At 35.1% G+C, this 25,861-nt stretch overlaps 1 protein-coding gene across 1 annotated transcript in view; it reads left to right on the top strand.

Moving 5' to 3' along the window:
- Positions 1 to 25,861, top strand: part of Pbx3 (PBX homeobox 3) — a 205,978-nt gene that overhangs the window by 151,097 nt on the left and 29,020 nt on the right. Inside the window, exons 3-5 of the mRNA XM_076843104.2 lie at positions 3,819 to 4,060; positions 15,810 to 16,000; positions 23,663 to 23,798. Of these exons, the coding sequence (XP_076699219.1) occupies positions 3,819 to 4,060; positions 15,810 to 16,000; positions 23,663 to 23,798 (569 nt within the window). The remainder of the gene's footprint in view (positions 1 to 3,818; positions 4,061 to 15,809; positions 16,001 to 23,662; positions 23,799 to 25,861) is intronic.

Below are 25,861 nucleotides of genomic sequence, written 5' to 3'. Positions count from 1 at the left end.
CTGAATAATGTACTCTTTCCAAAGTAAAAAGAAGTTGTTTATAACTTTTGTGTATCATTTTGTGTCTTCCCTGATTATGGAAATATGGTAGGGCTAGATGTTAGTTATACCTAATTCATGATCATGTGCAGCACATATCTGGAATAGCTGGGTTCTGAAGCCACTCTTCAGTCCAAATGAATAGGTTAGTCATGGTCCAGTGGGCTCGGTCCTTGAAATAGAGACCAAGAAGCTCAGTGCCCCGAGAGTTTGCATCTCCGCCTCTCAGGTCAAGCCTTCATTGTGTTACAGTGTCGTTCTGCTAGAGAGGCTAGTATAGTACTGTACAATCTGGCCAATACAGATTTCTAATCTGCTTATTTATAATTCAAAAGCTTGTCTATATATTAATGAACCCTTAATGAGCTGTTGAAAATGCCTGAATTACAGTCAGATTATTAAACTCAAACAGCCCCATAATCATACCATTTGAGTGGGCTTTAGGTACTTTTCACATCTGCAGCTTAGTATTGTGAAGGGTATGTGTATATTCGGAGAAAGCTTTGTAATAATTTTGACCCGTAATTTATTTATTGCCCTCCGAATGCAGTCGTCTATGCAGATGCTCTCTCCCATTATCTGTGGGGCAGGTGCACAGCATGTTGAAAGACAGCTAATTAGGATTTGCTGAAAGATATGCAAAAATTGTGGGCTTATAACAAAGCCAAGTTCATTGTTAAACAATATTTTACTATGTTTGTATGATTTATCTAAATCTTAGAGAGATTGAAATGAATGTTGTTGTTATATAAGTTGATTGCAAATAGGGCTGCTGTTTTTTTCTCCCGTCTTTATAATGCTGTGGTGACCAAAGGGCTTAGATATAAAACTTTATAAACCTCTTTATATGATCCAATATACATACATTTTGGATAAAAAGCAAGAATAACCAGTTTTTTCAATTATTGTTTTACCAAGTTTCAATGAAGCCATCATGATCTTTTGGATTCTTTCTGGCTCTTGTGAATTTAGGTTCATTAAAATGTTTATAGGTGCCCCGAAGAGTCGGTATTATGATTGGAAGCCACACAGTGACTTTAGAAGTTTAGTAAGCTAAGCAATAGTAAGTGAATAGGCAGGTAGGATGATGAATAGATGAGTAACTTGAATGTAAAGTAAGGAAATAAATAGAAATATTCAAATTGAAAATAATTTTGGAAACCAGGTATTACTGTTTAGAGCACTTTAATCATTACTTTGCTTAATAGAAAAAAAAATTGATTTACTTTTCAAAATAAAGTTATAAAAATGACTTTATTATTGATAAATAGGCTTCTCATTGCTGCCTAATTGCAAAGAACTCTAGTACTTTTTCTCCAAAGGAATGTGAACTTTTTGTTAGGAAATTTTTTTTTTATGATATCTGATGCACATAATTTAGAAAGTAAATAATTTTAATTGCATGACAACATTTTTTTCTTATTCTAGAGGCAAACACATGTTGATATACTTTTCATTTTTGAAATAAGATTACTTATCACAGGACAGGAGAATATTATAGTAGCTGAAAGTATATAGTTAACAATTATTCTTGTGTTCACTGCCATTGAACTTAAGGGTGCTTTCTATTGGTATAGTGGTGATGCTTCATATACATATTAGGTATGTATAAAAGTGTTATAGATGGCTAATTAGTTTGTACCTTTTCCATTTCTTTCTGATGGATTTCCTTCTTTCTCCCTTATGGTCTGCTTCCCTTAGTATCAGTCATTGAGCATCTTTTGTCTGCCACTGTGCAAAAAGTGTAGAGTAGTATAATAATATTGACAATGGCTGTTGATCTACTATTAAAGACCTATGCTACATGTCCATAGGGAAAAGATCAATGTGTTCAAATATAAAGAGAAAATTAGAAAACTGATGGAACTTTAAAGGTAGATAAACATTTCCAGAAACACCATTATCTGTAAATCCAAAAGAGAAACAGCAGGTACACAAAAATATGAACAAAAGTTAAGTTTAAAAGGAGAAACTTAAACATTATAAAGTGAAACAGAACCCAAAGTGCAAGAAAAGAGTCCATAGTAAGCCTCACAACATGTAAAGGACACAGAAAACTTTGACATATGACCTATGAGTGTGTCCAAACCATGGGATTATAATATTTAAAACATTTTAGTGAATGAAAAAGGAGGAAAATAAAAGATGTTAAGTTAAAAATATCAAATTAACCAATATGGGGTAGTTCAAGAACAATATGAGGCAACTTTTTCGAATTCTAGAAGAAATAGCAAATACATTAGATCTTTAGTTATCTTTAGCAATGAATGGATTGATATAGATTTATAAATAGAGTTATTCTTGTTTCCTTAAATGAACTTATTATCTAAGGATATTATAGTTTTCAAATCTTATTTATCTCTGAATGGTTAACAGTCATAATTTTAATTTATGATGTTCGTTTTATTATCCAGTTGAAATTATTCTGAAGTGTATTTTTAAATGAAAGTAACATCTTTAAAGTGTTTGAGTGGAAGGAATTATTAAGTTGTTCATCTGAGTTAAGACAACTAAGTACAGATTTTTTAAAAAAAGAGTCATGCTGTGGTTATAATTCAGGACATCTAGGAATGAAGTCTGTTCTTAAAAGAATTGATGGTAGTTCTAGGTTAACATAAAATCACAGAGCTAGTGATCAGTTGAATACTTGGCAGCTTATAGATGTTACTGTCATGTAAGTTACACTAGACACAGAGTGTGCACCACTGTGGATAAACAACAACAGGCACAGACGCAAAGCAGAATCCAAATGCAAACATGCAAGATGCCAACTTCCTTCCCCTTTGTCCCTAGAAGTCTCATGACTAGTGTGGGGAACCTTCTTTTAAACAGACTTACAGAGGTTAATTGGGCTGGGATATTTTAGATTATGTTACACATTAATGAAAATGCTGATTTGAGCTGTCATGACTCTGGTGCTTTTTATACCATCATAATTATTTTAAAACTTTGTCTTCTGTGTTGTTGAAAACATCTTGGCAGAAAGCCTATGTGACCTGATTAAACCTATGAATTGTCAGCTGTGATCTATAGTACTCAGAAGAGGATGCTGACTGGGCATCACTTAGGAAGTTCTTGATTTAAAAGCAAAATTAGATTGAGGCTAGTGTGCCCAGCACTATAGCCATGTCAGTGGCACATTTTTAATACTGTATTTAGCGTCCTGGTTTTATAGTTTGCTTAATTCTATTCATTTAATAATATAGATACTCAAGTACAGTTAATTACCTCATATTGTATGCATTTCTCTTCTGAAATTACATGATAAAAAAGCCATCTAATCTTGTTTATTTTCTAATTTTTGGATATAACTTTTGAATTAAAATTATTTTATGAGAATTTTTATTCTTTTTCTTTAACTGCAGAAAGAGAATAACCACCATTTGATGAACTTGTTTTATATCTCTGGAATTATTTTCTTCCTTTCTTAACCATCCCTCCCCAGTTTGTTTTTTTTTTTTTTTTTTTTAACCACTTTAGGCTTAAATCATCTGAGAATCTTGGATGATTAGGATATGCCAAGAGGTCAGGGTTACCTTTTCTAAGGATCCAATCTGGGATAAATTGGAGGGAGTGGTATTAGACATTTGAGGATGCATGTAAATATTTTCTTGAAAGTAATTTTCATACTTATTCAAGCTTATTGATAATGTGAGCAATGAAGTTTTCAGCATGAATTGTAGTGCACTGATATTGTTTGATCATATTCTCAAATAAACAAAATAACTCACACTATTTGTCCTGTTTCTCGCTTCTTCTGTTTCTCTCTTTCCTTGAAGGTCTCAGCATCAGAGGAGCCCAGGAGGAAGACCCTCCCGATCCCCAGCTAATGAGACTGGACAATATGCTTTTGGCAGAAGGGGTTTCAGGTCCTGAGAAAGGTGGGGGATCGGCGGCAGCAGCTGCAGCCGCGGCAGCCTCTGGAGGTTCTTCAGATAACTCTATTGAACACTCAGATTACAGAGCCAAATTGACCCAGATCAGACAAATCTATCACACAGAACTGGAGAAATATGAACAGGTCAGCAGCCGCCACTCTCATAGTCCTGCACAAATCCTCTATTTCTCTTCTGTTAGACCATGCTAACCACTTCTCAGGGCTGTGAGGGGTAGGTGTTAACTCATAGAGCAAAAGAAATGGGGTCGATACAGAAACCCAAGTGAATTGTTGGAATTGTGAAATGGAGACTCTTTGAGATTTAGGAGGTGAATCTAACCCTGTTTTATCCTATTCACATGTTTTAGTTTTCTTTATTCCTCATATTCACATGCCCTTACTACAACACCTGCAGCCATTGTTCCCCTCTAACCTCACCACTTGGTGCCCTTCAGAGCTCGGTGTAATTATATTTATGCACTGGCTTTGTTCATAAGCATTAACAACTTTTAAAGGGAAGCATTCATAGTGAGCTTTTATCTCCTATGCTGTGAGCTCTAGAATCCTCCTAGGAATTAATTCTTATGGATTGTGCCAGACTATAGGAAAGGGAACTAACTTGCATTACTTAAGTAAGCAGGTTCTGGCCTGTCTTTCTGAGCGTGAGACATCCCGGGATAATTATGGGTAGTACCTCAAGATACCAGGCTTTGTGTGCTGAATTCCTGATTACAAAAGGAGTAAGGATTAAAATTCTTGTTCTCAGCAATTTTATTAACAGTCCTTCACTGAACCTAAGATATCTTTGAATTTAAGCTGTTCCACTTTTTTATGTACTACCAAGAAAAATTCAGACTGCTGTTTTAACTCTAAAATGCCATTGATTACAAAATGCTTCTAAACTTCAAAGATGTTAAAACTTGAGGGAAAAACAAGTGAGTCTTAGATTTAATATAATAAGGTAAAATGCTTGTGGTTCATGTTAAATATATTTTAGTTGTTAGTTTAAGACCAAAATGTTGCTTAATTTGAGGAATTCTTATTTGATAAGAATTCTTATTTGAAAGTTAATAAAGAAGCTCATTATAATGAAACCTTTAAAACATACACAAAAATAAAGAGAATAGTATTAGATCAAATTCTATGAAATTGCTAAGTTTTAGATCAAAAACAGTTGCAAATGGGTTGTGCTGGTATCACCTATAGTCCCAGCTACTTGGGAAGCAGAGGCGAGAGAATCACTTATGCCTAGGAGTTGCAGGTCAACCTGGGCAACATAGCAAGACTCACCCCCTCAAAAATAAAAGCAAGACAACAAAACAGTTGCCTATTGTTAATTTCAACCTAAAATAAAGAGTCCCCTATACAGCCATCACCTAGGAAAACAGTCAGCACTTTGCCACTCTTTGTCTTTCACCTGGCCATTTAAAAAAAAAATTGGGGGGGGGGGCGGGAGGTGTGGTGTTTAAAAATAAGTCTTAGACATCATATAATTTCAAGCATACACACTTTACTAAATAGCTAGTTAACTTCTCAAAATCCATACACTTAATGTGAAGTGGGGTTCCTAGTGCGTAGTAGTTGTTGTTGCTGTTGTTTTGGTACCAATGATTAAACCCAGAGGCACTTAACCACTGAACCACATCCAGAGCCCTTTCTATTTATTTATTATGAGGCAGGATCTTGCTAAGTATATTGAAAGCCATCTACTATAATTATATTGAAATACATTTTTTAAGCAGTTTTAGGTTCACATCAAAATTGAGAGGAAGGTATAGAGATATGTCATATGCCCTCTTCCCCTGCATATGCAGAGCATTCTCCATTGTGAGGGGTAAGTGTTAACTCAAAGAGCAAAAGAAATGAGGTCGATATAGAAACACACTAGAGTTACATTTGTTGTAGTTGGTGAGCCTACATTGATGCATCAATTACCCAAAGTCCATTAGTTTACCTTAAGGCTCACTCTTGGCATTGTGCATTCCATGGGTTTTGATAAATGTATACCCATATAGGACCATGCAGAGTATTTTCACTGTCCTGAAGATCCTCTGTGCTACTCATCCCTCTCTCCCTCCAAAACTCCCTTCCATAACCCCTGTTCAGGCTTAATGATTTTTTTTTTCTTAATAAGATCCCTGAACACTTTCAGATAGATAGAGGATTTAGTTATATAAATAGTTTATATATATATAATGGTTTCTTTTTTTTTTTTATTCCTCCATTGCCTTTTTTAATAATCTGGATATAATGGTATTAAACAAATGCTGAATTCTACCCCAGGGGTGAGTATGTTTTGAAGGAAGGTAGAAAGATTTATGCAGTGTTATCTTAAAATGCAATGTAAATTAATATTATGAAATATTTTCTATTTTCTGAATAGGATTTTCTGGGACCCAGAATTATATCTATAAGAATAAATTCTGGTGGAAAATGTGCAAATAAGAATTTTGGAAAAAGTTATCTTTTATTGTACATGAAAAAAATCAGCTTTCTGATTTGACATATGAATAATTAAGAGTAAACAAAATAAGTTATGGTTGAAAAGGTTGCCCTGAGCATAAACAATATAAAGTGTTTCTAATTTATACAATCCTAATTGCATAAGTTTATGTTAAATACATCTATACATATTTACTAGGTAAATACCACCAGTCACCTTGTACAGCTGAGCAATTGAGGTAGTTCCTTACTGTCCCTGCCATGTTTCGCCACACTTATCTTTTTACTCCCTCCCCACCCCCTCCCCTGTGGCCCTGTTGAAGGTTGGAGAAGCTGGTATCAGTTGATGACCAGCACTTGAGCCTCATGGTTTTAGAAATATGCCTAAAAATTTCCCATGAGAATTTTAATAACCCTACTCTTAGCTAATACCAGAATCAGATCACCAAGATTTTATTTATTTATTTATGACAATTTGAGGGTTTTGTTTTTTCTATAAAATTATATGTATTAGATACAAGTTCTACATAAGTTAATTTTTTTTGTTATTTTGCATTAAATAGAAAATTAGGAGTAACATGTAATCATGAGTCTTATCTTTGGGTACAGTCATCTAGTAGATATTTAAATGTATATTTCCTTTCTTCTTGTTAATACTTTCAGAAAGAACAGATAGATATATGAAATCTCTGCATCATTATGGACAAATAAATAATGGGGTATGAGGACTAATTGGCAGACTCACCAGAATCAGTTTTTTTTCTGTAGGTGCTGAATTGTTTTAGAAGTTGCATAGGAGCAGTTAGTTCCCTTGGGTTGTCTTTGGACCTAGCTTTTATAGCTCTTTTGTTTGTAGTTCTCCTAAGTTATTAATTATCAGTGAGTTTTGACATAAAACAGTCAACTCTAACTTTCGGGTTTTTTTAAGTTGTAGTTGGACACAATACCTTTATTTTATTTATTTTTATGTAGTGCTGAGGATTGAACCCATGGCCTTGTACATGCTAGGTGAACACTCTACCATTGAGCCACAACCCCAGCCCTCCTTTCAGTTCTTTAGGATATAAGAACATCTAGACCTTTAGGGATATGTTTGGTATTACTAGAAGGGTGAAACAGGTAAATAAGTTGAATCGGTGGCATTTCTAAAATAAATTATGTCATAATTTCTTTCTTATAGATAAGACAGTGGGATTCACAGAGGTTAAGTGGTTTGTCCAATGCCACACATTGTTAGAATCAGGCATTCCAGTCAGTTTTGACAATGTGCCATATTTGTCTATTTAATTATACTGGTACTCACACAGAATTGAAAAATAATTTAGATATATTCTGGTTTTCTCCAATTTGCCTATGTTGGATTACATTTGAAATGGGAACAAAGCAAATGGAAAACCTACTATTTTAATTACTTTCCAGAAATTATTTTTTTCTTCCCTCGAGTGATCATGGATACACTGACAGAAAGCTTATCAGTAAATAGGAAGAACATATATGTTAAGGCAGAGGATTCATTAGAAATTTGTGTTGATCCTTACTAAACTACTTTGGAATCTTAGAGTTATTCACTCACTCTACTGTGTTTTGCGATGAAGCTGTAATAAAAAATGTATCTAAAACCTGTTTGGATTTAGGTTGCCGTAAAATTAACAAACACCACCACTGCGGTAAATTAAAGTCCCTTCTAAGCATAGCCACATTTACAAAGCTAAGCAGACTAGAGTTACAGTTTGAGCAAAATCATATTCAGGCTGTAAGTCTCAGTATGGGTGTTAGGTATGGTATTGTCTCTAAAAACACTTTTTCCCTCAAAAAGTGTTCTTTGATCATATGTCTCTATTCCATAGGCTCAGGTTTAATGATTCTTGATGTTAACCACCTAAATGCAGGTGCTTTTGAAATATTAGGCATTAAACATATATAAAGTAAGATTCTTGAATATTACTACCATCCAAAAGGAAACCAAACTATTTTAATTGTGACTTGTTGACTCTGATACCCAGCAGGAATACGACAATTTTCCAAAGCTTGCTGCAAATGATCTTCTAATACTTCATCTCAGATGCATTGCTTTTTTTCTAGCTGAAACAAATCCAGTTGCTTCTGTCTTCTTGTTGATTAGCTACAAGTTTTGAAAAATCGTTTTACTCTACCTTTTAAATATAGGTTTAAAATTGTAATTTAAAGACCCAACTGTTAAAATAGCTTAGTTTCTAACGAATTTAAGCCAGCGGCCCTCAGAAAGCCTTGCTTTTAAGAACTGAAGACCTTCAATTGAGCTAGCCTTTTTTGGTTTCTCCACTTCTCTACCCAAGAAAATGGACTCATTGGTTTTTGCAAATGAGATTTGACCTTGACATCTGTTTGAGGAAGGATACACTATGATCTGTGTAGCTCTCACACTTTGCTTGTCCCAGAAGGAAATGCTTGTATACAGGCAATTCACTTTATAATTTACAGCTGCTATAATAGAGATGACATATTGAAAGCTATCTACTATAATTATATTGAAATACATTTTTGCTGAAGGCAAAAGTGTTGTAAAGGTCCCAACCCTTCCCAAGCATTAAGGAACCTGCTCTCTGAGTTCATAGATGTCTTTTGTATTCACCCCAAATCCAGCAGAACACTGGAACCAACTATATACACTGGATGTGCTCAAGACCAATCAGGTATCATTTGGCAGTAGCAAAAGATTGTGCAAAGAATTTAAGACTCAGAGATTGCAGGAGATTGTTGGGAATGGAGAACAAGTGCAGGATCTAAAGGCACATCCTCATGCTTTTCTGAGGATCTCTGCTTACGTTAATATTTGCCGGCAAAAATCACCTTTGCTTGTAAAAGGAATTTTCTTTTATTAAGTTAAAAATGCTGTTGTTATCACAGTAGAGATTGTGCCACCTTGGTTCTGTTTTGCTGTTCTTCTTAATAATTAAGCAGGATAGGATACTACCTAGTGTAAGCTATGTATTTCACATTCCCAAGCATGGCCTTTTTGTTCAGTTCTCCATGGAAAGAGTTTTGCTTTTTGTTGGCTTTTTTTTTTTTTCCCCCTAGTACTGGGGATTGAACTCCCCACTGGGGATGCTCTCTTTACCACTGAGCTACATCTTCAGCCCATTTTATTTTATTTTGAAACAGGGTCTTGCTAAATTACTGAGGCTGGTCTCCAACATGAGATCCTACTGCCTCAGCCTCCCAAGTAGCTGGGATCACAGGCATGTGCCATGAAGCTAAAATTCTTGTTGGCTTTAATGCTGAGGCTTTTCCTTAGCTGGAAGGAGTGTTTGAGTGTTCCCTTTTTGTCTTCCAAGTTACCAGTTGTTTGACTCTGTGTATCAATTTTATTTATGACCCCAAACTTGATAAATAAAATGAGTCCTTTTATATTCAAATGTTTTTTTTTGCAACTTTGGAAACTATTTATTCAGACTATGAGAAGGCTGAACTATATTAGGTAACCAGAGTAGGACTTACAGAATGACAGACACAACATGAGTTTTATAAAATTGTCATTTTTATTGTCAATTATAACTGCTATTTATTAAGTATTAGTTATCATAAAGAATTTAACCCACAACATAATCTTTACAAAACTCTCATGAGATATGTTCCTAAACCATTTGAGTCAGTGAGAAGTGTTGAGGTACAACAGATATTTTTGTCTTTGTGACTGTTTCTTGGGTATATTGGTCTTATTCCAATTGGCTTAGACAGAATCATTTTTTTTTTTTTAATCTCCAAATAAGAAGGTTTGTTGACTTAACAAACATTCAGTAAATATAAAATCTATGATATTAGAGTTATTAGCAAAGTTACTAAGGACATTTAGAAAATGGTTGCAATGCAAATTTGAGAGGTATCTACTTTTTTTTGTTCTGTTTTGTGTTTTGAGATCAGATATCACTATGTTGCCCAGGCTAGAATTGAACTCCTGGGCTCGAGTGATCCTCCTGCATCAGCTTCCTGAGTAGCTGGGACTACAGGCACGGGTCACTGCACCTGGCTGGGCATCTTTTAATAGAGATTTCTTCTTTTGGTCAAAAAGAACAGGGCGTGTTATAATCTGTTGTCTACAATCAATTTTCCTGGATGGTTACAAAGAATAATTCAGTTTTTAGAACTGATCTCTGACTCATTTGAAAACTTCCCCAACATCAGTGCTTGTCTACTCTCTGATTTTACATTCTGTTATTTGAACTTAAAGATAAGAGTTGAACCTTGAATACACAGTTAAACAAAGCACTACCACAAAATGGAGAAAACACTGAGAGCTTAAGTTTTCTGTGTAAATCAAATAGGTGTAGATATTGAAGAGATGGTTTTACTAGCCCAAAAATACCACTAAGACATCTATAATACAAATCTTTCAAGAACTGTTATTACTTGGTTTCAATTTTTGAGAAGAAAGGAACAAATGGCAAAGAGATAAGCTTATGAAAATAATTGATTGGAAATATTTTTATCAGATGAAGTCTTCCATGCTTTACGTGAACTTTGTATGTTTTAAAACATGCAAGCAGCTGAATCAGGACAGCTGAATTAAAAGAAAAAGAAAATTCAGTCAATATTCTAATCAGGAAATTCAAGGAATTAAAATTCTTGTTTCCTAAATATTCCAATGAACCAGGGTGTATATACATTTATATTATGGACATTGATCAGAAAGTTCTTAACTGACAGATCCACTTAACAATAAAATAATGATAGATTTCTCCAAATGTCTTAATAATATAGTCTTGTAGATGGGATGAAGGATAAGGCAGGTGTTTGAAATAAGCTTTCTGTATTATGAACAACATCAATCCAGGTATGTTTGTGTGGCCCTTCTGAATAACTCTGCAGTCATTTGATCATTCCTACTGCATTCATATGTTTTAAAATGTGTACCTTTTACAGAGTAGATGAGGCAGTGTTGTGCTCTGCTCTGAAACTGGTACAGATGATGCTGTAAATGAGGCTGTAATTTACTTTCAGTGGTATAAAGGAAAAAAAAAATCACTTTGCCTAAAGTATATGCATCTTTCTTAAGGGTGTACCCAGATTTTAATTATCTAAATGTAAATACTTAACGAATTTTACTTAGAGTAATGAGCTAAAGTGCACACTACATAAATGAGATGTTCTAATTAATCATGTATGAACTACTGGTTTAAAGAAAAGCTATGTGAATTCTGTGAATGTTGGGCTATTGCCAAATTGCTAATCAGCATTTGTATTCATAGATGGCTTCACTTAATAAGTTGTGAGACATTCAGCAAATGTTTTAGGAAATTATGAGTTTTTAGATACAGAAACTTTTTGCTTTTAACCCCTTTTTTCTCAATGGGCCTTTGGATGCTTCTTAGAAACCAAAGACCCCCATTGTGGTTAAAATTCAGCCAGACAAAATCTAAGAGAGCTAACATCTCAGATGTCATGCACATAAGAGTCCTGAATTATTTACCAAGACTATACCTTGCCATGGATATGTTATCATAACGTGTGACTAGGGTTTGTAGGAATTAAGAAATTACACAGCAAGTTAAAAGTGCTTCTTCATATATATCCCAGTACGGCAATTCTTTACCTTCTCGATTATAGAATTTAGATCTCTTGAAAATTATTGGAGCCCCTCCCCTGCACCTAGAGCTTTTGCTTGGTGGATTTATCTATCAATATTTATTATAATAGAAACTAAAGCTAGAAAAATTCAAAGTATTTACTAGTTAATTTAAGAACGATACAAGCAATCACATCTTAAGTAAAATAACTTCAAAGTTTTATTTTTAAAAAAACCCAAACCCCTCAATTTAGTGAGAAGAATGGCATTGCTTTTACATTTTCACACACTCTCTTGCTGGCCATAATAGAAGTCATCTTGATTCTCCGATTCAGCAGTCAATCTGTTGTCATATGTTGAAGTATATGAGGAACATCTGGCCTCACACACATACCTCATTGGAAAAGAAAGGAGTATATTAATAACTTTTTCAGAAAATTTTGAATTTAAAAAAATATTATATCAATACTCGACAAGTTGTAGTTTTATACAGGTTAGTTATGAGTTGAAATCTGAAACCACATCAATGAACTTTTTGGGTTCTCCTTTAAAATCTATTGATCTAGTTTGCCCTTGGAATAGATCTTCTACCTGTGCGTGCTTTGTAACGTGATGCATTGATCAGTTGTAAAGTATTGGTTCACTGAATTTGGAGTATCTTCCAAATGTTAATGCATTTCATTATACAGTACTAAAATACATGTATATATTAATATCAACAGTGAATTAACCAGAAAGTCTACAGGGAAACTGTCAAGCTCACAGTATGATGCAAGTTTTCCAAAATTCTAATATCCACTTGAAAACTCAAATTTTATCATGGGCACAAATTCTGCCAGCTATTTTCTTTGACATGATAGGCTCACTTGGTTCATTTTGAGAAAACATCTGCCAACTACCCAACTCCAAATAATAATAATTTATCATTGTTGTTTTCAAGTAAAAATGTTGCTGTGAAAAGAGTGACTTCAGCTCAGAATGCTTTTTCTTAAGGCAGCTGTCCTTTGATATGCAACAGAAGTACTTTTTGTATGCTTCCCATTAAGATTATTTAGACATACTTAAGGGTTGGGATGCAAAGATTAATAATTTCCAATATTTCACTAAGGACATTCATAAATGAGTCTTGCCTCTGCATTTATAAATGTGTGGTGGTGAAGAATAAAAATATAAATATATCCAGGATTATCTAGGATAGTGTTTCCCAAAGGGTTTTCTTAGTTCATTGGCCTATAATACACTCTAGAATTGTGCTGTCTCATAATATTCTACTCACAATGTACATAGCTAGCGAGCACTTAAGAGTTAGCCTAATCTGAATGGAGATGTGCTACAGATGTAAAATATGCACTGGATTTCTAAGAGTACAAAAAGGAATGTAAAAATATCTTGATAGCATTTTTTGTTTTTAAACACATTGTGTGTTGAAATGTTTTTCATACATACGGTTAAGTCAAATACATTGTTAAATTGATTCTTTGTAGTTTTTGAAATGATGGCTCCTAGAGAATTTAAAAATTTTTGTATGTGGCTCAGTATATATTTCTATTTGATAACACTGATCTGGAGATTAGAGTTTGAGTGGCCAAATTTTGGTAAAGTTGTATATATTGTTTCTCCTCTATGCATATTGGCATAAAAATACTGAGTAGTACTGTCCTCCCATGCCCAATAAATCTTTTAAAATTTTGGTTAACTCAGCAGTTCCCAAACATACTGTTTTTTTGTTCCACATGTCAACATTCTATGGAATTAGGTATGAAGCTGTAGATTTGCTAATCCCAGTTTGGAGAAAAATTTTCTTCATTTTACTGATATGAAAACTGAAGGTAAATATTGTCAAATTATATAATTTGGAAATTATGTAAACATATCCTCAGAGAAAGATTAAGAAAAAAAAGTAATATTTCTTGGCTGGGTGACCAGTTATTTTTCGCTTGGCAGAAGATAATCCAAATTGATAACATAGTGGAACATTTTACATTTACTTTAAAATATATTGTTTTTCTTAAATATAGAAAAAAATCTGGTTTTATTCTAAAGAATTCCATGTTATTTTACTATATTATAACCTTGGACAATAATCATTAACCCTTTTTAGTTACAGACTATTTGAGAATCTAAAAAGAAAATAAATTGCAGATCCTCACACATCTGTGCACACAAGTGACATACAATTTCCCAGGATACATTTTGCCACAGATATCCTAACTCCTTCCATGGACTGAGGTTAAGAATCCTGTACTCATGGCCCAGGGGCAATGAGCTCCTGGATATGAACCTCCCTCACTCTTAAAAATTATGATGGGAAAGCCCACCCGTCCATCTGGGGATGTCTTGGTTGCCTACTGTGTGTATTGCACAGTTCTGTATTCTAAGAATCTCATAAGTATAATGTGGGGTCACTACTCATAGGGAATTTAAATTTTCTTAAGAGTTGAACATATTTTTTTAAAAAACAACTTGAAATAAATGGTAAGAAGATTCATTTTACCTCACCTTAAAAATATTTATAGAAAAATTCTGTAAAAGCTTCAAGTAAAATACCCAGTGTACTTAAAAGGTTAGTTCTCTAATGAGCAGTTAGAAAAACTACCATGTATTATATGTGAGCAATGTTCAGGATATCTGTAGGGAAGTGGACATGATTATAATTTCAAAATATGTTTTGCCTTGATCAGTCAGTGATCATTCTGTCTGCCTATCCTACCGGGGGACGGCGGGGTTGTGAGGCAAAATGCAGAATCTTGCATCCTGTCTTTTTTAACAAAAATGCTAGATGTTATTTTTACTCAAGAGTGTAGACTGATGCTTTATTTACCAAGGAAGAGCTGAATTTCAGTGTAGATCCAGTTATACAGTTTTGAGATCTAAAAGAGAGCAGGTGAACTGAAAGAGACAGTGTCCAAGCATTGTTAGCTAAAAAGTTGGGTCCCAAGTCTAATTCTTATTTTCAAATTTTCTATTCTAATTTTCCTGCTGCCCCCACTTAGAAGAGCTGAGCAGCTTTACAGAGGTTGCTTTTATCCAGCCAAATTATACTAGGTCATTGGCATGCTTGTCATGTGCTTATTCAACCCTTATTTCTTGCCTTGGGGGTGTAACTCAGGGGTAGAGATAATGCTTAACACACCTGAGGCTTGGGCACAATCCCTAACTCCTACCTAAACAAGAAACTAGGCCTTCCTCTTTTCTACATATCTTTCTGTTCCTCCTACCCACTCACTGAAATTGCTACATGGTGTTAGTGCTAGAGTTTTTCTGTGCCTAGAATTTTTCCTTGCTTCTACCTTTCAGAAATACTATCCATTCTTTGTAGCCCAACATGACTTCTCCCATGAATTTTCCAGATGAGAACACTCCCTCCTTGGAACATAGGAAGAAGACCTTATTAATATCTTCCTGTTACATTACGTACTGATTTCCTTGTGTGAGAATTAGTTTTTTATGTTTTATTTCACTGAAGGCCAGGTCTCCATCTTGCTTGTTTCTGTGTCCCTGATATCACTTGGAAAGGTTTGAACTTAATTTTGCAGTTAACATTTGTTGACTAAATGTAAAACACTAGAGGGAGTAGGGGAAAAAAGTGTATGTGTGTGTGTACACATAAAATAGTAGCAAGCACCTTCCAGTGGAAAAACCTTACTTTGGAACTAGAACAAGGAGAGTTGGGAAGGGCTGTTGATCATTGTGTCTCCTTTGCATGTCTGGCCACTCAGTTTCAGATCTTCCCGCTCCATCTAACTACATCACCGCTATTTCCCAAGTATCTTTGTTTTATTTTGTCTTACCCTCTACACAATGACTGCAAATGAGGTAGAAATTCAGATAAGTTAATGTCTGGATGTGATAATGTAAAAATATCAGTTTTCTAAGAAGTGTTTTTTTTTTTTTGGTCCTCCATTACAGGCATGTAATGAGTTCACTACACATGTGATGAACCTTCTCCGAGAACAGAGTAGAACACGTCCCATTTCCCCAAAAGAGATTGAAAGAATGGTGGGCATCATCCATCGAAAATTTAGTTCCATTCAGATGCAGCTCAAACAAAGCACTTGTGAAGCAGTTATGATTCTAAGATCAAGATTCCTTGATGCCAGGTATGTGAGCCCATAAATTTATTGTATGGCTCCCCCTTCACTCTTTGTGTATTGTTTCCCGTAAAGCTGGCCAGTAGGTCTTAGGTTCTTTAATTTGGCTGCAGGAGTTCTTCCCTATAGTGCAAAGTTGCTCACCTCAAGGGGCCTGCGCTGTTACATCTTGTCTGGTCATGGGAATGCCATTAGCTGCCAGTTTAGTGACTGGGAAATGCATAGTATTGGTGCTACTGCTAATGACTATAGGAATATGAAGCCTTTTCATTCTGATGCTGTGTATTCTGCATGAAATGCTACTTTAACAAAGGCTTGTTTTCCAAGAATTTCTTAATGTTTATGTTGTTTATGCATATTTTATGAAAACACTTGGTGATATTTTGATACTACTAAGAAGTGATATTGGGGGCTGGGATTGTGGCTCAGCGTTAGTGCGTTTGTCTAGCACATGTGCGGCCCTGGGTTTAACCCTCAGCACCACATTTAAAAAAAAAAATAGAAAGAATAAACAAATAAAATAAAGTTACTTAGAAAAAAAAAGTGGTATTAGTAGCATTTGCCAGAAAACCCCAAACTCTGTAAGTTATAATCAGGTAGGAAAGGCTGTAAGTTTCTCCTGTAAACATGAAAATTTTCCTTTTATCTGAAGTTTTCACAAAACTTCACAGGAATTAGATAATAACATCATTTGTGGTAATAAATTATATAGAGTGACTTGCTGAGTGGCAGAAGAATCATCAAGGTCCTGGTACAGACAGTCTCTGTAGAGATGCCTGTTGGGCATTGCTATAGCTAATGATCAGTATTCAGCGTTAGAAAGGAGTTGCTATTTTGTTTTACTTTCTCCCCCTTGGAATCTGACAAGTGATAATTTTCACTCAAATTTCATAATATTAAAGGAAATAACTAAGTATTTCATTTGTAAAATAGTGTGAGGAACAGTTTTCATGCCAGAGCTCTTCCTTAAAGCCAAGTAAGGAGATTCACCACCTAGTAATTCACCATTTTCCTAGGTAGACACAACTCTGTAGGCCTCTCCTCTCTCCCTCCTTCCTGCTGAATTAGTCACTCAGACTCACCATTGCTTCATTTCAGTCTTTCTCTACTAGCCCTCTCTCTCCCTCTTTCCTCAAACTATAGTTCCCGTTCGTCCTTTTGTACCTAGACTCTCACAGACCCTTCTCCTAGTCACCTGTCCCCAACCTCACTCCTCTCTAGCCCATCCTCCATATTCCTTCTCTGCAATATCACTCTGATAACCTGATGCTTTGTTTAAAACCTATGATAGCTTGTTGGGGCTGGGGTCATGTGTGTAGCTCAGTGATAGGCCCTGGGTTCAAGCCCAAGCATCAAACAAAGCAAGAGCTTGTCATTATTGGATAACTCACACACATACTTAAGGCCCCTTTGACCTGTTCCTGCCTGAATTGCGTTTTTCTTCTTGTAAGATTTTTTTAACATATATATATATATATTTTTAGTTGTTGACAGACCTTTATTTTATTTATTTGTATGCAGTGCTGAGAATTGAACCCAGTGCCTCACACATGCCAGACAAGTGTGCCACCGCTGAGCCACAGCCACAGCCCCTTCTTGGTAGATTTTAAGTTGTATTATTATTATTTTTCTACTTAAAAAAATATCACATTCATTGTGGAAAATTTAGAAAATACATACAATAGAAGAATGAGGGATAAAAGGCAACTACGTTTTTGCCACCTAAAGGAAAAAAAATCACTATAAATGTTTTAGTGTATTGCCTTCTAGTTTTTTGTTTTGGGGGCTTTTATGTTTTTATGATGGTTTAGTATACATAATTTGGTCTACTTCTTAGAAAATTCACCATTTTTCATTGAGTATAAGCTTTAGCTTTAAATACTATTTTATTAGTTAAAGTTTACCAAATGGATATATAATAAATAACTTAATTAGTATTAGCTTATTTTTTAGCATTTAAGTTATTGCTATCAGTTTCCATTATAATTTCTTTCTTTCTTTCTTTGATTTCTTTTCACAAATACTTTTTTTGCAGGGGTACAAGAGATTGAACTCAGGGGTACCACTGAGTCACATCCCCAGCCCTATTTTGTATTTTATTTAGAGACAGGGTCCTACTGAATGGCTTAATGCCTAACTGTTACTGAGGCTAGCTTTGAACTTGCAATCCTACTGCCTCAGCCTCCCAAGCCACTGGGATTACAGGTGTGCACCACCACATCTGGCTCCACAAGTTCTTATTTGTGAAATGATGTTAAACAAGACAGGTTTATGTACATGGCCCACTTGAGCCTACATTCTACTTGAGGAAACATAATAATCAAGTAAACAAATATACTCTATATTCTATTCAATAGTATAATGAGGTTTAATAGGGTGGTAGTGCTATGAGGAAAGATAAAGGAAGGTACAGAGAATAGTGGAGGGAAGGCTTGGCACTCTTTTAGACAGATATTTATTGAAACTAGTGTGTTAGTGAAAATCTTTATATGCAAAATCCCTATTGACCTTTAGAATTTTTTTTACTTAAGGGTAAATTCTTAGTAATGAAATTATTAGGTCAGAATTGAAACATTTTGTAAAATTTATTTTTGTTATATATGGATACAATACCTTTATGCATTTATTTATTTTATGTGCTGCTGAGGCTTGAACTCGGTGCCTCACATATGCAAGGCAAGCACTATACCACTGAGCCACAACCCCAGTCCAAGAATTAGAACATTTTTTACTTCCTTTTCTTGGAGTTTTCCGTGAACGTTTCTTTTCTCCCCTAATAAGCCAGAGTCATTGAAAGCCAAGACTCACACATTTGCATTCCCCACTATTATAGCAAGCACCTTATGTATAATCAGTTATAGATAAATAATTTATTGACTGACCAGATGAATGGATATTTCCACTTAATACTCTTAATAGTTGAGAGGTAGTGTTAGAAAATAAACAAAAAACATTTCAAATGGTTTGTCAAATTTGAGCATTTAGATAACAAAGATATTAACAAGTACCTGTGAAAAGAAGAAATTCTTCCTAACACAATTGCTTAATTCTGCTGATACTTTTCCATTCTTGTCAACATGCATGCTTTTTTTTTTTTTTTGCATAACTGCATTTATAATGTATACACCTAAATTATTTATTTTTCTTCCATGAAGAGAAAGTATGTTAACAGCCTAGATTGAACAGAGCCCTCGGAGAGTGGCAGAGCTTGGAGCAGTCCCTTCTCCCACAGAGACTGCTGTTAGTAACACTGTGATGCTGATGGGCCTCAGCCCTGGGACTGATGGGCCTCTGCACACTGGCCTGAGGCATAGCCATTTAGAGTGTGGTGAAGCCTGGGGGAAGCGAAACTGAGGGGGAAATGTTTAATGGGCATTTTCTACAGGATGTTTTTCTAAAAAATAAATAAAGTATAAGACCACATTCTCTCCTATGCCTTCAAGTGAATGCAAATACTGAGCTTTGGTTCTGTGCATTCTTGCAATGCCTCTTAGCAAGCCCTTTACACTGAGAAGGCAGGATTGTTCTGCTTTAGGCAAACATGCTCATTCAGATACATGATTCCTGTGCTCACTATGCCTTTCTGTAAGGCTGTGCTCATGTTTTCTTGACAATTGGACAAGTTAAAGCATGCACCAAAGCAAAACATTTAAGAATAAATTTGTGTAGGCCCCTTGTTTTTTAAATAGAGGTGCTATAATTTGGACTTCTGAACATGTGGTAAGGTATTCTGTTTTGCCCAGGAATTTGTTCTTGGGTAAGTTTTTTTTATATTTGCTGAAACTTTGCCTAGGCAAATTCTATGTGAAACAGACTTCTCTTTGCTTTCTTGAATAGATTTTTCTTCTCATTCCTCCTTTCACATGTCCCCATTTCCAAACATATACTCCTATACTCTTGTGTCATCTACTCCCACCAACTCTGGACCTTATTGCTGGGTTCGGTGTTGCGGACTGGGAGTCACAAATTCACCCATTGACATATAGTGAAATTGAGTGAAATGGCTGGGTTGGGGATGTAGTAAGGGATAGAACAGACAGGTGCCTATCTAAGGGGATACCCATCACTCACCTTTAGCCCTCGACTGCCTTCTAATAATGTGGGCCTGGCATGGATGATCTTCTCATTTATCATAAGAAACCAGAAACCTAGATTTTTATGAGCAGGTCATTACTGTGTTTTCTCAACAAATAGTATGTAATGCCTGCAGGTTTGATCCATTGAGTCTCTATTCTAGACCTTTTCCACTCTACTTAGTCTGCCCCCAGCTCAGCGGTGTACCTATTTCTTTCTTTTTTTTAATATTTATTTTTTAGTTGTAGTTGGACACAATGCCTTTATTTTACTTATTTTTATGTGGTACTGGGAATCGAACCCAGGGCCTTGCACATACTAAGCAAGCTCTCTACCACTGAGCCACACAACTCCTGCCCAGCAGTGTACCTATTTCACGTGCTCCATTTAGGACCTTCTCTTTCTTTTCAGTCTGTGCATGATCCATGCAAAAATGCTAATTGCTTTTTTTTCCTAGTGTATTTCTCTTTCTTTCGTTCTTCCCTCATCACTTCCTCCATCCAAGTCTTGATTAAATCCTGTTGATTTTAAGCCCCAAGTAGATCTTGAATCTAATCTTCATCACTCAGGAAACAGTCCTTCTAAAACCTTCTGAAACCTGAGATGTTTTGATCAGACCTAGATTTCTTACTCCCTTGACTCTCCTTGAGTGTTGAAACATGGATTGCATATTTAACCTGCCATTCAAGTGATGTTGTGGTAACTAGAAGAATCTCAGACACTACCCATCTTTATAAGTGTCTCTTCTGAGTGTAGGGCGTCACTGTTGAGAAGATACTTAAGATTATTTGGAAGAAAGTATTAAGAAAATTATCTTGGGATGGTTATTTTCCAGTTATTGGAGGATCTAATCTAAAGTGAAATCTGACAGATGTTAATTTTCAGGCAGGAATTCTTTAAAATTCTTTTAAAATTCTTTAAAATAATAAAAGCAACCAAATATATAGAGCATTTTTGCTACTTGAAATACGTTGTTAATTAGTACTTGATCTTCTCCCAGCAAAAGCAATTTTTTCCTACTCTTTCATTTCTGAGGAAATTATACCTAAGTCCAGGCAGTTGTTTATGCCTTCTTGGTATGTTTTTTCCCCTTACCTGACTTCTCTTGTTTCCCATACCCACTCCCCCAACCAATTCATCATCAAGTCCTAAAGCTTTTACCCTTCAAATAGATATTTTTTAATGATTTTTAAAAATTAATTCTTTTTAGAAATATGTGGTAGTGGAGTGTATTTTGAGATATTATCTGTGCATATAGTATAACTTATTCTAATTAGGATTCAGTTCTTGTGGTTATACATGATGTGGAGTTTCACTGGTGGCATATTCATAGGTGAACATAGGAAAGTTAAGTCTGATTCATTCTACTGTCTTTCCTATTCGTATTTCCTCGCTCTTCCCTTCATTTCTTTGTCTTATCCACTGAACTTCTATTCAAATAGATGGTCAAATTGAAAATGAGTTACTATCATCATCCTTGAATGGTCTTTACATTTTCTTTTGTGCCCTCCTCCAATTTTCTTTTCTTTTTTTCATAAATAATAAGAAATAAATTTATTACATTTAGTTAAGAAAGCTATATAACTAAGATTCATTAACATATACTTAAGATTAGATAAACTTGTTTTTTAAAATTTATATATGACAGCAGAATGCATTATAATTCTTATTACACGTATAGAACACAATTTTTCATATCTCTGGTTTTATACATAGTATATTCACATCAATTCGTGTCTTCATACATGTACTTTGGATAATAATGTCCATCACATTCCACTATCATTAATAACCCTATGCCCCTTCTCTTCTCCTCCAACCCTTCTGCCCTACCTAGAGTTCGTCTATTCCTCCCATGCTCCTGCTCCCTATCCCACTATGAATCAGCCTCATATATCAAAGAAAGTGTTCGGCATTTGGATTTTTGGGATTGGCTAACTTCACTAAGAATTGTCTTTCTAACTCTATCCATTTATCTGCAAATACCATGATTTTATTATTTTTTATTGCTGAGTAATATTCCATTGTGTATATATGCCACATTTTTTTTTATCCATTCATCTATTGAAGGGCATCTAGGTTGGTTCCATAGTTTAGCTATTGTGAATTGTGCTGCTATAAACATTGATGTGGTTGTGTCCCTGTAGTATGCTGTTTTTAAGTCCTTTGGGTATAGACTGAGGAGAGGGATATCTGGGTCAAATGATGGTTCCATACTGCTTTCCATATTATCTCTCATCATGCACAAAACTCAACTCAAAATGGATCAAGGACTTGGGAATACAACCAGAGACCCTGTATCTAATAGAAGAAAAAGTAGGCCCTAATCTCCACCATGTGGGATTAGGCCCCAAATTCCTTAATAAGACCCCTGTGGTGCAATAATTAAAATCAAGAATCAATAAAGGATGGACTCAAGTTTCTTCTCAGCAAAAGAAACAATCTGTAAGGTGAATAGAGAGCCTACATCTTGGGAGCAAATCTTTACCCCTCACACATCAGATAGAGCACTAATCTCTAGGGTATATAAAGAACTCAAAAAACTAAATACCAAAAAAAAAAAAAAAAAAAAAAGCCCAAACAAATAAACAAATAACCCAATCAATAAATGGGCCAGGGACCTGAAGAGACACTTCTCAGAAGATGGTGTACAATCAATCAACAAATACGTGAAAAAAATGTTCATCATCACTAGCAATTAGAGAAATGCAAATCAAAACCACTCTAAGATTTCATCTCACTCCAATCAGAATGGCAGCTATTATGCATACAAACAACAATAAGTGTTGGCAAGGATGTGGGGAAAAAGGTACCCTCCTCCACTTTTCCTTGGCAGTCAGAATAATCTTTTTAAAACATGGAAACTTAAACTTTTAATAGCTTCCTATGACATTTAGACTAAAATCTCCAAATTCTTGTGGAGCCCATTAAACCTCTCTAATCTGCCCCTTCTCACACATTTCCTACCTTTATCTGAGTTCCAGCCTCCTCTAGCCCTTTAGATTCACCAGGTTCTTTTCTGTTTCTGAACCTTTTCCTCTGCCTAGTACTTTTTACTTAACTCCTGTATGTTTCCAGGTCCCAGATTAAATATCACTTCTCAAGGAAATCAGTCCTGACTCCATAGACTGTGTTTCATTTTTCTATTAAAACACTTTTATGGTACATCACACTCTCCTTCATGATACTTGATTTGGTTACCAAGATTTGTAATTATTTATTCCTGTGATCCTTGTCTAAAGTCTTTCTTCCTCCATCTGATTCTCTCCCTTAGCTCTCCAGTTGCCTATCAGCTCTCTGAACCTTGTCTGTTTATTCCCTATGGATTTTTATTTAATACCTAGAACACATTAGGTCCTCAATAAATATTGTTGAATAAATTAAATAATGAAATTAATTGTGCTTCACATTCTAGTATTTTTCTTAGTATATCTTACAATGTGTTGGATAGTGCTTTGGATAGTGCCTAGAATATAATTTACAATATCTTGGTGATAAATTAGACCCTAAGAATGTTTTAAATATATGATCATAATTAATCTATTCCTCTTTGATCAATGCTGATCATAACTTCAATTTTTTTCCCTCTCATCATAGACGGAAAAGGCGTAATTTCAGTAAACAAGCCACAGAAATTTTGAATGAATATTTTTACTCACACCTCAGCAATCCCTACCCCAGTGAAGAAGCCAAAGAGGAGCTGGCCAAGAAATGCAGCATCACAGTGTCACAGGTGAGAGGGGACCTGATGGTCTGTCCTGTTCACTGATGTAGGAATTCTCTTCCTTCCTCAGGGGCTCCTCATTCAATGTCATATGTAAATTTCTATTGTCAAAGAAGACATCAGCAAAATGTAGATATTTCCACATTTTTATACAAGATCTTAAAGTTCAGATAATATTTTTAAGACCCTAAGTGGCAAGGAATCACTTTCTCAGCCCCCAGTATGAATCTTCAATAGACAGCCATAAACATGCCATGGTGAGTGACAGTTAACACTTACTTAACTGTCCAGTAAATGACATGGACTCCTGGTTTCCCTGACTTAGAGAACTGACCTAAGCTTCTACTAGTAAGAAACCAACTTGTTGCTGAAAGGAAATTTAATATAACTCTTTGGTGAAAACTTTGAGGAATTCACCAAGCCCCTTCTTAGTAACCATGTTATAATGTTTGAGTCCCATGGATTTCTTTGCTTCCTTCCTTGTTATTCATTAAACAGAAGAATTAAGTTTATGGCAATCAGAATTGTTATTGTTTATTTTTTATTGTCCATTTGTATTCCCTGTGGCCTTGAAGTTTGCTTATATCTTCTAGCATCAGTATGTGTAGTTTTAGTCAGATGTTTGTATTGAGAGTTGGTGATACTTTAATAAATACACAAACAACTGCACCTCTTTAAAATATAAGTACAGTCAGCCCTCCACTGCATTCATACTCAGCATTTACAGACTTTTTTCTTATCATTATTCCCTAAACAATATAATAATTATTTACATAGTATTTACGTTGTTTTAGGTCTTGTAAATAAAATACAGATTATTTAAATGTACAGGAGGATTTGAGTAGGTTAAATGTAAATATTGTGCCATTTTATATAAAAGACTTGAACATCCTCAGATTTTGCTATCCTTGGGGAATCTGGATAATTTTTTTTTAAATTATAATTAAGGTTTATTGTCATTATCTTATGAAATAGAGGTATATTTTGATTCCATTTGCCTAGTTAGAAATAGAATATAATTGCATTACCAGCTTACAAAGACATACATTATAGAAAATTTTACCATCTGGGTGTAGTGCTCACTGCCACTTGAATTACTGAGTGTAGTGTGCAGGATCAGACAGGGAAACCCATATCAGAAGTATATTTATTTCATTTGGGTTTCCTGGAGTATGCATTTCCCCCTAGCCATTAGTGAAAGGATTAGGCTCATGCTGAACACCAGGTGAGGAAGCCAGGTCTGGCTTTCTGATTCTCATAACTGCTCTCTGACATAGAATTTGAAAGTTTGTGAATCCAGTTTTTTCCTTGTGTTGATGAGCTCACTAAGTGCCAAGGCTCACCTTGAACTTGTGATCCTTCTGCCCCAACCTCCTGGGTTGCTGGGATTATAGGTATGTGCCATTATTTTAGATCCAATTTAAATTAAGATGTTGTTCAGCTACTGCTTTTTTTGTTTGTTTGTTTCTTACATTTATATATTACGGATACGGAGAATAACATAGATCATATATATTTCTCAAAAACAAGGTAATCTGACTGGACACAATGACACACACCTGTAATCCCTCTGGCTCGGAAAGCTGAGGCAGGAGAATTGCAAGTTCGAGTCCAGCCTTAGCAATTTAGTGAGACCCTGTCTCAAAATAAGATTTTGTGTAAAAAGGGCTGGGCATGATAGATTGCTTTTAGCATGCATGAGACCCTGTGTTCAATCCTTAGTACCATATGCGTAACTACCCACACATGACAGTATTATCTGCCTTTTTCATTACTGATAGTACCTAACATTTTGGGTGTGGTGTAGGACATACCCAAATATATTCTGGAGTAAGGTAAGTGATAAAAGGTTTCCTTCTGGTTGTTTGTTTTGAGTTAGTTTTACTTCTAAAATAGGCTAGGAACCCACTTACCAAGTGTTTTAAAAAAATTGTTAGTTGCTGTATTCATTTTTTTTTAATTGTGATAGGAGTCTTGCTATGTTGTCCTGAGACTACAAGCATATGACACCACACTGATATTTCACTTGTTTTCTATAAGTTAAGTTTTGAACTTTTTGTAGCCATTGCTAA

Source organism: Callospermophilus lateralis, chromosome 2 (assembly GCF_048772815.1).
Source record: "Callospermophilus lateralis isolate mCalLat2 chromosome 2, mCalLat2.hap1, whole genome shotgun sequence".
Classification (NCBI taxonomy): domain Eukaryota; kingdom Metazoa; phylum Chordata; class Mammalia; order Rodentia; family Sciuridae; genus Callospermophilus; species Callospermophilus lateralis.
This window is presented reverse-complemented; position numbering and strand designations above follow the sequence as displayed.